General features: G+C 30.9%; 1 protein-coding gene across 1 annotated transcript in view; it reads left to right on the forward strand.

Annotated features, from left to right (window-relative positions):
- The window catches only part of LOC145683249 (uncharacterized), a 117,054-nt gene that overhangs the window by 82,887 nt on the left and 18,056 nt on the right, over positions 1–16,111 (forward strand). Inside the window, exons 7-10 of the mRNA XM_081754620.1 lie at positions 2,325–2,366; positions 4,705–4,749; positions 8,334–8,405; positions 15,596–15,634. Of these exons, the coding sequence (XP_081610746.1) occupies positions 2,325–2,366; positions 4,705–4,749; positions 8,334–8,405; positions 15,596–15,634 (198 nt within the window). The remainder of the gene's footprint in view (positions 1–2,324; positions 2,367–4,704; positions 4,750–8,333; positions 8,406–15,595; positions 15,635–16,111) is intronic.

The raw sequence follows: 16,111 nt of genomic DNA on the forward strand, positions 1-16,111 counted from the left end.
GCATAAGGCTCATGGTGTTTAAAATGGCCATAGATGGAACTTGATATTCAGCTTCTTTCTCGTGCTGAGTTCTGGGTGGTTGTGACAACCATTAAGAAACAACTTTACTAAAATTAATTTCTTAAATTTACAGAATTTTTAAATGAAGAACTTTCAAATCCAGAATTTCGTAAATGAATTCCTTTAGAAATTATCATAGATCTTTTCATACTTCACAATTTTGTAAGCTATGTTCCAAAGACGCAACTGCATTTAAAAACACATCATGTATAATGTAGTGTATATTACTCAATAACACAATTTCAATTTTTTCAGTCTATGAATGCATTCAATTTCATTTTTTGCATTCATGCCAGTTTCGTAACGTCATTGAGATATATGAATTGATATATGTCTCATTTTTGAACAGTTGTTATAATTATTTTCTAATCATCTTATAGAACCTACACTCATCTAATAATCGTGATGGAATACCTCTTATGTTGAAAAAAAAATCATAAAAAGTAGAATAGGATCATACACACAAGTCATATTTTAATAATTGGTTGTTAACAATAATTTAACCCATAGATGGAAATGTTTTTGTTAGGTTTTGTTTCCTTGGTAAGAACGGATTTTTCAAGAAAGAAATTTCCGGTATTGAAGTGACAGGGTACATTGACTGACTATAGGATGGTAAGCAATATTGACTTTCTAGTAAAATCAAATGGCTTTAGAGGTAATCTTCTTGGATCCGTTAGAGCAAGGTTCCTCAACTTGGGTGTCGTGGACCCTAGGGTGTTCGTAAAGGAATTTCATGGTGGTCGAGAAGATAATCGGAAGAGATAAATATAATTAGAATTTAATTCTGGAAAATATTTTTAAATATTATTTTGAATTTTGTTCTGATATGCATATTTTTACTTTTATTCATTCTGTTAAGAATAACAAAAAAAAGGTCTACTATACATTTTCAACAAGTGCAGAGTTGTTTAAAAATCAATCTAAATGACAGATGTTCGATGTAAAACTAATGAGAACTGCATATTGAGATACCAGAAAAGTATAAATGCAAGAAAGTTGCATATTGAAATACTGTTAAAATTCAAATCTAATAAGGTACCTCAGCATGATGTGATTTCACTAGTACAGCAAATTTCCTTATGCAGATTATCAAGTAATTTAAAATACCAAATAACTTTTTTTAACGACAGTAGAAGTTTTTTAAAACCAAAATTAGAAATCATTTTATTTTTTATCATTTGACCCGAAATTAAGGGACTCATGAAGTTTTAAAATTTTTAAACGACCTCCATTTTGAAACAGTATGATCGATCGGACTCGCTTTTTGTAATATGAATAAACTGACCTAATTTGGTTTTAATCCAATCGCTTTCAAGTAAGGTACTGTAACTAATATATACAAGAAATGGATTCTATTGTTAGAGAAATGGCTCTATATCGTGAGAACTCCGCAATAGGTATATTCAAACCTCACATCAGCTTATTACAAACCACAAATTATAACGGGGTCACTGGCATGAAGATGTGATAAAATGGGGGTCGTGATAGGTATTGGGTTGAGAATCACAGCGTTAGAGGAACTGATATAATATCGATACTTTTGTTGTTGTACCTGTCTCCTCGGAGTTATGATTTTACAGTTGCTCTTTGTTTTTAGGAATTTGAAACGACATTCAGCTAACAATGTTTGCTAACGATAAAATTGAAACCGTTCTAAAAGAAAGCTCATTACGATACTGATTTACGCTTAATTGATTGGAAACTATATATGAAAGTCTATACTTTTTTGTTACTAGAACCGATATATCAGAATACATTTAGACAGGGGTAAAAGTGAGGGGAAACGTGGGGGACGACATTTCCCACTTCCAGAATATATCTGTGGCGTCCCCCAACTTTCTAGAAAAGTTACAATGGACAAAGATAAGCACGGGAGACGGTGTGACCTCATGCGTCCTCTTACCTCTTCAGGTCCAGTTTTATCCCTACATTTAGTGATCTGAATAGATATATTGACATTCATTTTTCTTTTCACAAAAATACCGATCTAAAACTATTGGCTCGTAGGTTTCAACTAGGAATAGGCCTTGTACTCTTAACATTAATAAGGATGATTTTAATTTCAATTTAGTGTCAGATCGCAACTAAAATAAACAAAGTTCTGAACTTTCGTAAAGTCATTTCTTTTTTTAAAAAAATCAGTCCTGATATGTGTAAATTTGTTCTTTAATTTTAATTTGTTCTCATGTTCTTGAAAAATCATATAATATTGCATTTTTCATCACTACGAAATACTAATTATATTTTTTTGATATTTATAGGAAGCAGAATTACAGCAATAGAAAAGCAGAAACCAGATGGAAGTAAGTAGCTATTTCTTCAATACATTCAATTCAATAATGGCTTTTTATTAATATGTAAATATTACCACCCTCATGTTGTTTTTCACAACATAAGAACTTAGCAATGTCAAATCAGAGAAAAAAATTGCAAAAATTTAAATACAGTTAGGATTAATATATATATATATATATATATATATATATATATATATATATATATATATATATATATATATATATATATATATATATATATATCGGGTGTTGCAAAATAAGTGTTACAACTCTTGGGAGGTGACTCCTGCCACTGAGACAAGAAAAAACGTTCTCTTGAACTTTTGGCTATCGGACATAGTTTCGGATCTACGAGGAGCCGAAAGCGTGGGAAAATGACTTTCGGACGCCAATAGTTCGGAAACTATCCAACGTAAAGAGGGCGGGTAAAAAATTCACTGAAGAAGTTATACCTGCTGTGTTGAATTTTGCATGTTTCACAATCCTACCATGCACGCGCAAGGGATTCCCCAAAGGAACGTAGGGAGTCCCGGATAATCTGCCAAATGAAAATTGGTCTAAATAGATATGAATTGATAGGGTTTCTACCAGGCAACAATAATTCGTTTGTATTAAGTCGGTATCTAGAACAAATACAAAATGGCGGACACCTTCATGCCCGTTGTGTGTGGTTGCATCATCGCCAGGTACGGATGCTGGGCAACAGTGACGTTCTGAGTATTAACTATAGCGAAATTGTACTCAAATGCTCTAGAAAGACTTCTGGAGTGTCGGTAGAGCACAACAGATGAAGCAGGGTGATTCACATGTGTGGGAACACTTAACAAAAATCCAGAAATGCACTCATACTCAGTAAACGTGAGTTCAAAGCGTCGGAAATGTAAGGATTAGCGTCAAGAACATGAAAGCCATTGCCAATTCACCAATAATATTTCATCAATCGGATGCAATGTGATCTTCATGGTTCCATTCCAATAAGGATGCAACAACTGAGGCCAAGCTGAAATTGTGCAAGGGCACTCACTAAGAAACTGGTTAAACTAAATGAATGTCATTAGTGGGATCGCATGATCCATATTGAAACGTGGCCAATGTGTGTGATGATATCAACATATGCCTAATGGTCAAATGTCAACATGTCCCTAAATCGAGTTTTCGTAATTTTTCTTACGGAATAAGCACATCACATTGAGTTACCTGATAATTTGGATATGGCTACACTATATATAGTTCTCCGGATATAAGTTGTACAAAGAAACTTTAGATTAAAATATATTGAAGTGTTTGGATCAAAGGCAACAAAATGTTTGAACGACCTTTAAATAAAGTTTTTGTAATTTTTACGGAACAAGTACTCTCATGTCCAAAATTATTGTCGCATGTCTCTAAATGTGTTATTGTAGGAATATAATTTGATAACGAATTCGCCCGATATTTCTTATAATGTTGGTATGTGTATAATTGGCAAAGGCATGTATGTGGCGAATTTCATCTCAAAAGAGTAGTAAATAAGAACAATAAAACGAAAATAAAACTTTCTTGTCCATTTAGCAACATTTTGTTTTACTCATTCTAATTTTCGTATTTATAATTCTTTTCCTATGAAATTTACCACAAATATACATTTCCCGATTGTACACATAGTAACAGTATTAAAAGTACCTGCAAAATCATTATCAAATTATATTCTTACAAGAAGACAGTTATAGATATGCGACAATAATTTTGGACATGAGTGTACATCATACTGACTTAAGTGATACATAGCTCGGGTTTAGCTCGGAGTTCTCCAGATATAAGGCTTAAAACAAATTTTTTGCCTGAAATACATTGGATATTTTGATTCAGCAAAAGGGACATTCTGTAATTAATCGTAAGTTCTCATTAATAACTCTGTGTTCGTTCATTTTGATAATGTAGTAATTGGAAGCTCGATAGTAGGTCACTTCAGTATCAATTAGCCTAATACATGGTATACTTATCAACACCATTTTTTTTTAAGTTTACAAAAACGAAAACAGAAAAAAATCTTTTCGGAAAGCCTGTATTTAGATTACAAAACACAAATTTTATTTTATAAGCTCAGTGATATCTAATAGTTGATATATTGATTATTTTGCAGTTTTCTCCAAACATAAGCAAGTAATACTAGAGAAAATTTTATTATTTGCATAAAGTAAGATTTATATAACTTTAGAAACTTTATATAACTTTAGTAAGATTTATATAACTTTGTATTGTTTAGTTATTTGTAATATTGTTTATATTTATTAAATATATCTTGAAATTAACACAAACAAAGTAAGATTTGATATCATAAATAGTTTTTCTTTCGTTTACACAGCTATAGAGTATTACGAGATGCACAACGGCAAACTTGTTCCTGTTAGTAAGTACTATTTAAATCAATACATAATAATAGCACAAAAAGCTTTCAAATAAGAGATATAACCAATTGTATAATTTTTGAAAGTCTGACTTGTGAGTCCAAAGTTAATTTACCTATATATTTATTGTTTGACTTTTAAACTTGTCATTCTCACAATCTATACAAATGTGCAATTGAATATATTTGATTGAGATATTTTTATATATTCTCCTGGCAAGCAATTAAAACTTTCTTTACCTGTATAATATATACTAATTTTGTTACTGTGTTTCTTATAATTGTAATGGATATTGACCAACACGGTGCGGTCACATTTTCTTGAAAGTTTCAAAGGGTATGCATAATTCTATATTAACCATGCATGTTGTTTATTTGTGCATATAAAATATATAAAACATAACACAAAATAAAAGATATGCTAGAATTTATTAAAAACATATTTTTGGTTTTACTATAAATAAAATTGTGAGAATTTTTTTTAAAAATTTATTTTGTGTAAATATAAGTTATAAAATAAGTTACATATCAGGTTGTAACAAATGCAGCATGTTGGTAATAATTAACACGGAGCAAAACAGATAATGTTCATTTTGTTTGCAGAATAATAATAATTTCTTTTTTATTATTTATTTATTAATGAAAGTTTCAGATATATATCAAAGTCCATTTTACTCTGATAAAACTAACAAAGTACATAAGCAACAACAACAACAATATAATAATAAAGACCGCATTTACAGAGGCTTTAGTTGTTTCTAAAGCAGTTTTCAGCGCCAAAAGTATCAATATCTGAACATAAATTATTATACATGATGCCAGTTTTAAGTATAAAGAACGTTGTATAATTGATAGTCTTGGTATTAAATATGTAAAGTACGAGTACAAGTAAGGCGAGAAGATACACAAAAGTTGAGAACACAAACCAATAATATGAGAGTCAATTTTTCATTGATAATTTAATTCAGAAGCATCAAGTCTGCCACTATGCGTTGACTATGTCTAGTTTGTATATTAAGTTAGGTTAGGAGCTGTGTTTTATTAAGACTACGCGCTGAAGGAACTCTTTGTTTGACAATGGCAAGGAAAAAGCTAAGAACAGACTCGAAACGGGATAAGTTTGAATCACAGGCTATATTCCATATGGGTGATCAATATTCAATATTAGGAAATACAAAAGCTTTGGAGAAAATATTAAGTGATTTGAGATAGTGAATTTCACTAAATCTATAAAGAATACACAGTATTCTCATAGCACTCTTACCAGTAAAGGTGATGTGATCAGCGAATGTAAGTTTATCATTGAATAATATTCCGAGGTCTTTATGGGTTGTAACTGTTTCAATAAGATTGTTATCAATACAATATCTATGATAAATTTTATTTTTCTTCAAGGAAATACTAAGAGTGAAGCATTTAGATTGTTCAGCTTTACATTTCTAGTTGCACACAAATCAGCAAGTTAGCGAATATTTATTGAAGTTGTAGGGCATCGTTTAAAGAAGAGATTTTATAGAAAATTTTATAGTCGTTAGCAATGGGAAGAATGTTCGTAAGTGGTAAGAAATTAAGGTAAGGGAGATTATCTTTATAAAGAAGAAACAACAATCGTCCGCGAACACTAGCCTGGGGAACTCCAGAAAGAACTGTGATAAGCTTGGATGATGAATCTGGCAGAAAAAACATTGCATACGATCAGAAAGATACACCTTTCCCAGAGACATGAGTTTGTCATGAAAATTAAATCTGTTGGATAGCTTCTGGAGAAACAAATGGATGTCAATTTTATCGAAAGCTTTTGAGAAATCTAAGTATGTTACATCAAGTTGAGTAGATTCTGAATTACACTTTATAGCATGAATAAAAAATTCTGATACGAACCTGAGGCGGATATATTTTTCTCTCAAGTTGGACATCCCATGCAATGGAAAAGATTTAAATATTACAATTTGATTTTGATTGCCTAGAACAAATGAAATACTAAGTAATATTAATTATTATAACAAATATATATATATATATATATATATATATATATATATATATATATATATATATATATATATATATATATATATATATATAATTATTTTTTAATATATAAGTATGTGACATTACATTTATGTACTTATATAACAAATTATACTGTATTATATCTTACTTACAGTGAGCAAACAGATTGATATTTCATACTGAAGTGCTAATAGGCTATAATAGTACTTTAATATACATTTTCTTTCATAAATTAATGTGCAAATGCTCCCGTTTTAAATGAAATTGTATAATTTCAGGCTTAACGCACATCCTCGCGTATTATTACATTCAAAAGTCACACTGAATCAGTTTGTTGCGATCTTCGATCCGTTACGTGGGTCATATGTAGGAATTCATCTGTCCTAAAATTTCTAATCTGTAAAGTTTGTCTTTGCTTCTCGCCAGCTTATTGAAATACAAACTCATCATCTCCGTTACACTTCAAAAGCTTGGAAAAGTTAATTAATTTGTTAGATATAATAGTGATTAATGTTCAATGACTCGAACACTCCTCACTCATATAAAAATATTCACAATTCTCTAAAATAATTTATGTCCTGTACTTTCTCTATGATTATATACTGTAAGGCACTATTTCATTTTTAGTTCAAGTAACATTTGAATAATTTGAATAACTTTCTAATATGGATTGAACTTTCGAGGAAATATTTTATTTTTGATCTTTTTTCTTTCTTGTAACAAAAACTTACAGATGATCTACCTCATTCTTCAATATTGTATTCATATAGTTTAAAATTCAACTATAGTTTCACAGTTTGAAACGAAACTCACTCCAATAAAGACTCTTGATCCCGTCGAATTCAAACAAAATAAATAGTAATATTATAATAATTTCTTAGTATTACCATAAATAAACGACATAATATTGTATAAACTGATTAAGATTTTTAATCCAAACGACAAGTAGTACTCACTAAGTAAATACAGCAGAACAGAGCATCAGTGCAGGTCCGGAGCTTACGTACGAATTAATTAGTTATCTTCGATGAATAATGGTAGGTTGTATGAAATACTTCGGGATCGCACATAGAAATCTTGATATACAGTGAAGAAATTGTAACAGCCTATTTGAAACTGCTCAACCAACAAGAAAATACCTATGAATGTTTTTTTTAATGTTTTCCGTAATGTTGTGTCACATATGTTTTTGACGTAAATGAACATGGGTATTTGGCACAACTTAGTTATAATTTTTAGTAACGGAATCAACAATAAGAAGTTTCTACTATTTTCCACATTATGTTGTAAATATTTTTCACCTTCGTAAAAGAGTATTTCTTTTAAGTAATTTTGCTGAAGTGCTCCTAACAATACAATAAATGTACTCATATCCGACTCGAATATTAAAAAAATTTACTTGACATGAGTTTCACCTGCCATTAAACCATAAGTAAACTGCTAGGAAATTGTAATTTTCTCAAGAACATAAATCCAGAATTAAAAGTGTTGAGTAGATATGTATATACAATTAGAAAAGTGTAATTATTATTAATAATAAAAATATTCACTAATATTGTACACTTGCCTTTTAGATGTAACGAAGGGCAAACCAAATGTTCCAAAGTTGATAATTTATCTTGAAGAAGTACCGAACCAAAATAAGAGTAAGTAATCGTACAATGTAAGAGGTTCGTTGAATAAAAATGTATATAGTAATAGAACTACTGCACTTTGTCTTAAGAAAAGATAAATTATTATTTGTTTTAGAGAAAATTTAAACACAAGAAATAATTTTCACCGCGTAGTGTGCTTTGCAACTCTCTAAATAATTTAAGAATAATATATTTTTGAAAGAATACTTGAAATCAATTTAAAATAAGAATTTGTATTATTGTAAACATACACTTTTTGCCTTCCCCCCGTTTGCCTAAACATTTCAGATCCTTAGATGATTTATTTCTGCTGTACAATAATTAGGAAAAAACATCACAGTGTTTCAAAACTTCACGGAAACAAGTGGAAAATATGGTATGTTGCAGTGAGAAATTGCACGTTTTAAAAATTAAGAAGTGGCAATTTATTTTAAGCAATGCTGTAGAAATCAAAGAAAGAGATAATATGGTAGAAAGCATAGGTGTTTAGTTTCCGGTACTGACGTAATAGTGTATTATTAGTAAAGACATCAAGCACGAATAACAAATAAAAGCATGGAATGTTTTGAGTAAATATTAGCACACACTGAATTTCATCTAGGTGGAAAATTAAAAACATGCAGATACGTCATACGTGAATTTACCGACAATATGTGTCATGTGTAGTAATTTGGTGTAGAATAGGTAATAAGTTTACTACACTAGAGCCATAAATATATAGATTAGTTGAAGTAAATCATGGTAATCTCTGTGTTCAAGTTGAAATTCAATCAATGTTCAGTATGACTAAGAATGAATTCAGTGCCAAGACCAGCGATTTTGCTGAAGACTTTTGTCTGTTAAAATCCTTCAAAGAAAGTTGTATTAGTAATAACGCAATCAATATTATTCATATGATATGCGATTATTTTATTTTTGGAATAAAATAGTTCTAGGGTGTTAATGGAATATGAATGTGATTAAAAATTAATATACGTTGACTCAAGACCAGCATTTTACACCTCAGTAAGAATTTTCTTTTCTTATCATAACTCTACCATTCCAGTCAATCATACTTTCGTTAGTTGGTAATACCTTGTTAGTTAGTTACTTGTAATTGATGTACTATAAAACTTAGAATCTTATTTTATAATAGAGCTTAAATATTAAACAGAATTTCATACATGTTATCCACCTTATAATGTCCTTCATTTGACACTTATCTGTCTAAAAGCTGACATTTAGCTGTTATTCAAGCAGTATTTACTATAGTTTCTGTCCGAGACTGACCTTTAATTTCTACTTGATCGGTATTTGTTAAGTAATTGTTATGTACAAGTTACTTATTTCAAGCATTGTGCATAATTTAAGAACTATAAACCAGTAGAACATAATGTTTAATGCGTTTATGCAGCAAACACCGAATTACTATCCTGACAAGCATGATTCAGATCAGATGAGTCCAGTTGATGCTTTTAATTGATAATATTACCAAAACTCTTACTACGTGACTTTGAAACCTGTTGTAGAACATGCTCTTATAAACAGTTTTTCAGATAAAGTGCACTATGGAAAATTTGAATGCAATCGGATGACTTTTAACTTTTTGTAAATATGCCTCAAAACTAACCACCCATAACACGGAAACCGGAAGTATCGATAATACACTATTTCCCTTTATTCCATATAACCAGTCAAAGTTTATTACAATGACAAGTTTCATTCAGATGAAATGAACTTTTGTTGAATTGTTACCATATAGGCCTATTCTGTTCTTGATTTCACAAAGTAATCAACTCAACGTAAAAATATATAAATTTGAATATTAAATATAACAAATTTCAAATGATTCAATATTCAAACGCGACACTTTTCTATATTTTTTATAACGTTTAATTATAAACCATATTCGAACTTAGGTTTATGAGCACAGCAGGTTGAAAGAACTAGCTTTTTATGTTAGAACATTTATCCCATGTAAAGGAAATAGCACTTGCTTTATGAGATAATTACAATTTTATTTTTTGTGTCGTAAGAAACATGTTATTGATTACTCAAATGATCTCTCTCTGTTATCAAATGTAGATAATATCTGTTGTAACCATATTCTTTCCCCAAAATCACAACTCACATAAGACAAATGGAATAAATCCTAAATGTATTAGAAAGCACGTTATAAGGCTGAAAAAACAAAACACATCTAGATGAGTGAAAAACCTTCCAAGTAGTCGATTTAAGTTTCTGGTACACATGGTTTACGAGTTTAATTTCTTATTTGTCATCAACTAAAGCATGCTGGGAATTTGCTGGCAGGCCATGTCAATTCGCCAAGCGCTTCAGTTGACGTAATCATCTGGTGACTGAACTTCCATATTTTTAATCTACTTAAATTTTTCTACATTAGTGGAAGCATAATTGAGTCTGGTTATCTATGCTCTGTAAATAAATTATTACAACATAAAAACATTTCATATATTTTGAGATATAATAATAACTAGCATATAGTACTCGCTTCCTGGGTTGAAATAATAATTTAAATGCACATTGTTATAGCTCATCTTCGATCATTTTAATGTATGTCACCCGCCTCATCCCCCAAGTGTCAGAGCTGAAAATGGATTTAAACAGGATCAGAAGTGTAACTGTTCATCTCTTCGACAGCAAGAGCTATAGATTCAACACTAATATCGGTCATTTTTGACCATTTATATACCTATATATATATATATATATATATATATATATATATATATATATATATATATATATATATATATATATATATATATACCTAGGTGTATAAATGGTCAAAAATATATGTATATATATGTATTTGCGGGCCATGGCTATGGCAGACCCCCAAAAAATGTGGATTCAGCACTAATATCGGTCATTTTCGATGATTTTTAAAAAACTCTTCCTCGCCCTCCCCCAAGTTGCGGGACTAAATTTGGATTTTAACGGAATGGAAAGTATGACTGTTCATCTCAGAGACCCAGAAAACAATAAATTCGACACTAATAGTAGCCATTTTTGATCATTTTTATATATATCTATTTCTCCCCCTCAGTCAAGTGGCCGGTTTCATTTTGGATTTAAACTGGATCGGAAATATCACTGTTCATGTGAATGATCCCAAAAACTATGGATTAGACACCGATATTGGTCATTTTCGATCATTTTTATATATAGCTCCCCCTCCCCCTCCTACGTTCTGCCTAACACGGCATCAAAATTGTCACTGGTAATCTCAGCTACTCCTAAAACTATGGATTCGACACCAGTATTAGTGATTTTCTATTATTTTTAAATGTTTATCCCCCTCACGTATGTTGTACTCTCCCCACCCAACTATATTTGCTGAACGTTGATTGAAACATCAGAAGTGTCACTGTTTCTCTCACCGACCCCGAAAACTATGGATTTAACACTAATATCGGTCATTTTTGATCATTTTAAAAATTTTCTCCCCCCTCCCCAACGTTGCATCGTCAACGTGAATAGCCTAAAGTAATTCCTGCCCCTAAACTGATGTATATTGAAAATTTGATTGAGATCGGTTAAGTGGTTCGAAAGTGATGAGGTCACAAAGCAGTCATTCTTATTTTATTTTTTTAAATATATCTCTACCTCCTCTTCCCTACCTTGGCTCGTCAAACTGAAACGATAAAAAACACCCAAGGCTCGACCCTCATATATGTTGAAAATTTGATTGAGATTGGTTGGGTGGTTCAAAAGTTATTAGGTTTTATTAGTTTTTATTTATACGTCCCCCTGCCCTCCCTCTCCCTACGATCTACCGTTAAAGTGAAATTACAAAAACGTTTCCGGGTTCGAACCTCGTGTATCTTGAAAATGTGTTTGAGATCGGTTGGATATTTCAAGACTTATTAAGCTATAAAAGTAGACACTTTCAGTTTTATATGAATTGATTTTTATATATCTCCCCCTCCTTCTCCTCCTCTACGTTGATTCGTCAAATTCAAATCATAAAAACGACCCTAGGCCTGATCCTGATCTATGTTCAAAATTTAATCAAGACCGGTCGAGTGGTTCAGGAGTTATTAAGTTTTATTTATTTTTATACCCCCCTCCCTCTCCCCCTTCCCCACAGCTCTACCATCAAAGAGCCTAAAACCAGCCCAATCTGGAACCTCATTCATGTTACATACAAATTTGATCGAGATTGGTCTGGCCGTTCAGGAGATTTAGAGTCACAAACATAATGATTTTCAATTTCATGTATATAAATTATTATTATTATTTGTCATTTTTAAGCTGACTGCATTTTTGGTAAATTTACTACTGTGTCCTCATTACACGTAAAAGTGCCTGTAAAATGGACTCAAAATATTGCATAAACGTGTAATGGTTGACAAATGTTTGTCTGAATTTAAGCAATTTCATAGCTACGTCTTTTCTTGTTATTTATTTATTTTTTTGTTAATAAGTATACATTTACAAAGTCAGCAGCATTACCCCCAATAGCGTTAACAGAATATATGTATACCCCCAATAGCGTTAACAGAATATATGTATATTTCAATACTACCAGAGACACTGTTTTAAGGTCTCTATGCTTACTGTTTCAATACCACACATCAAAAATCCTTGGGTCGATTCCATCGACGGACTTTAAAATTCACAACATTTACTTCTCTAAATTATTTTTATTTTTTAATTTTTTTCCTTCTTCGGAAAATTCAATTATGTTGTCTCAAACTTCCTAAAAGCATTTTTATATACCTTTATGTTTTATTAAATATAAGTGCAATAACAAATTCTTTAACCTTATAACAAGTCAATATCCTTGTTTATTTCCTTACCTTTGTGCAATCTATCAACTTTCTACTTGTGTCCAGCTAAATTTTCCTTTCTTAGCAGTGTCACTAGACTGCGTTTGAGAACATTACTCACATTAAACAAAATTATAAATATTTCAAGCGCTCAATTAGCTCTTCTCTAGCTAATTCAATGCATTGCCTCAGCTATAAGTTATTATCTAATAACTACATCAGCAATTATTATCAAGTGTGTATTTTGCATTTACTCCTTTTTGCTAAAGTTTAACTTCGCACTTAAATTTCCTCAGAATGAACAACTCAAAACTATAAGGTAAATTCCCCAACTTACAAAGTGTTTAATTGTCAAACGTTTTGACATGTGTAACACCACAAACACGATATTATAACAGGGTGAGTTATAAATTAACCATATTTGGTATTTAAAAAAATAAAAAGGTGTGGTTTTAGGCCTCAGTCCGGGAAACAAAACTAAATGGTGTTTTTTTTCTCGGGGAACTTCGTTTAAAGTGGTGAAAAGAGCAACCAACTAGAGAGAGAGGAGAAAATAAAATATCAACCTTTAATAAAAATACAGTAAATACGTCAGAACATCTAGTAACTACGCCAAATTTATCATTAATAATATAACTTTACCTTTTCTTACCTGCTACACTTTTACAAATGCAAATTTGTATTCAAACCATAATTTCAAAATACCTTTAAGCTACATTTCTCTTATGCCTTATTTGTTAAAATATCTTTCACATGAAATTTTATTTCATATTCCAGCGTAAATTGCTGGTGGTGGAGATACATCTCCAAAAGTAATCATCTACTAGTCTCTTACTGACCAAAGGGATAAATAAAATATTCCGTCAAACGTTTCTAAATGAATTATCTTGCCTTCATTTTTCTGCTAATTTATTACATACTATCCAAAAGTTTATAGATGGTATGTATACTTTTATCTAAAAGTTTTACAAACATTCCGAACATTTCGAAAGCTCGTCTTACTATATCCCTTCTCCTCCATTCTGTCAAGTGTCAAAAAACGCTGAAACTCGTCTAAATTATGTTTCAAAGAAGTGTAAATAAGAAGTTTTACTTTTCTATTCTTAGGAAGTTTGTGATTTCAGCACCTTAGTTAACAACTCCAAAACATTTCCTTTCTCATCTCGTATCTTCTTTGTATAAACATGCTGAACACATATTACATATTTAAAAAAGAAGTTGGAACGACAAGTCATGTCTCTACACTAAATAGGTTCCCATTTAAGTATACAGGGTGTTTCGAAACAACATCGACCAAATTTGGGAGATGAATCCTAACACCAAGACAAGACTAAAAGTATAGACTAACCTGGATGCACAAATGCTTCCTTTAGCAGTTGTGGGCTGCCAAAAACATTAAAAAAATGAAATTTTAGAGGTACATAGCTCCAAAATTATGGGATCTACTGTAGTCGAGTCGAGACCACTTAGGAACTAATACGTGCCCTATCCAAATATCTAACTTCCAGAAACCTGCGGTAGTTCCGCAATAATTTTTACAGGAGAGCACTCCAAATTATGTGCATGTATCCAAATTCCCTCTATAAACATTGTTGCGTGAGTACTTTAGGATTCCGCGCATATTAGTTCCTAAGTAAAGTCTTGACCCGACAACAGTAGGTTGCAGACTTTTGAAGCTATGAACCTTGAAAGTTCATTTTTGTAATGTCTTCAGCAACCTATAACTCCGAAAAGAAGCATTTATGCACCTAAGTTGGTCTAGACTTTTTGTCTTATCCTGGTGTCAAGAATGACCTTCCAAACGTTGTCGGTGTTGTGTTGAAATACATTGTATATGCATAATAACAAATGTAAGTTCATGCCACCATTTTCACTTCGAGTTCATAATCATATTCCCTTCTCTTCTAGGTCAAGCGTACAAAATATTCTAACAAATATTTTATTATATTAGATGAAATATCTATATGGAAACTTCAATGTGATTTAATTTCATAGACTTTGAGATGTGGACAATTTATCCTCTACATTATATCCTTATCTCATATCTGAATATACTATCTTTATTATAAATTATATGAGCTGTCAAAGTTTCAACTTTATGGCTTAAGATCTTTATCTTAGTTGTTGATCGGCCAGTAAATGAAAACTGCTTTCCACATATATAAAATGAGGTAACATTTTCTATATTACCTTCATTGTGGAAGAAACGAATAATTAATTCCTACAGCACTGGTAAAATCATTTTTCCTTTTCAATATTTGAAACACACTATACAAGAATATACTTAGTTTCGTTTTATAGGAAAATACATGGAACAAACATCAGACATTGTAAACAAGGTCTTTTAAATTAATACTTTGATGTATCATGTAACAATTTCTGTTTGATACAAATAGTAATCTTCCCTCACTTTCGACAATATTTCAGAGCTAACCGGTAACGCCAGAGGACACGCAGGAGCAGGAGGTAATGAAATTAATTATATCATATATTATTTATCTTATATTATTTACGTATTATTCTATCTTACTAACACGTGGTTAACACGTGTCTGAATGATTTAAATTGTGCTATAATACACATAATAATAATACATGATGTAACAATTCGGTAGTACTTATATCTAGTATGCAAATTATCTTGTTACGTGAGAAAGAGATCGGGGATTTTATTAATGCTAATATAGTTTAATGATTGTCATTCCTAGTTTATCGATTTTATTTGAACAACTAAATAAATTAGACAGGTTGAGCTGGATTGGTCCTTACAACTGAATTAGAATATTTACATAAATGCAAGAGATGATAGTCTGCTTGAGAATTGAATCAATTAGCTCATGCAATTACATGAACCTTTACATAAATCAATTAACAATCAAAGTTATTAATTAACACTGGTCATTCTCAATAAAATTATATTGATTCTAGTGATCTAATAGTTAAA

This window comes from Thermobia domestica, chromosome 4 (genome assembly GCF_964235325.1).
Source record: "Thermobia domestica chromosome 4, izTheDome1.hap1.1, whole genome shotgun sequence".
Taxonomy (NCBI): Eukaryota; Metazoa; Arthropoda; class Insecta; order Zygentoma; family Lepismatidae; genus Thermobia; species Thermobia domestica.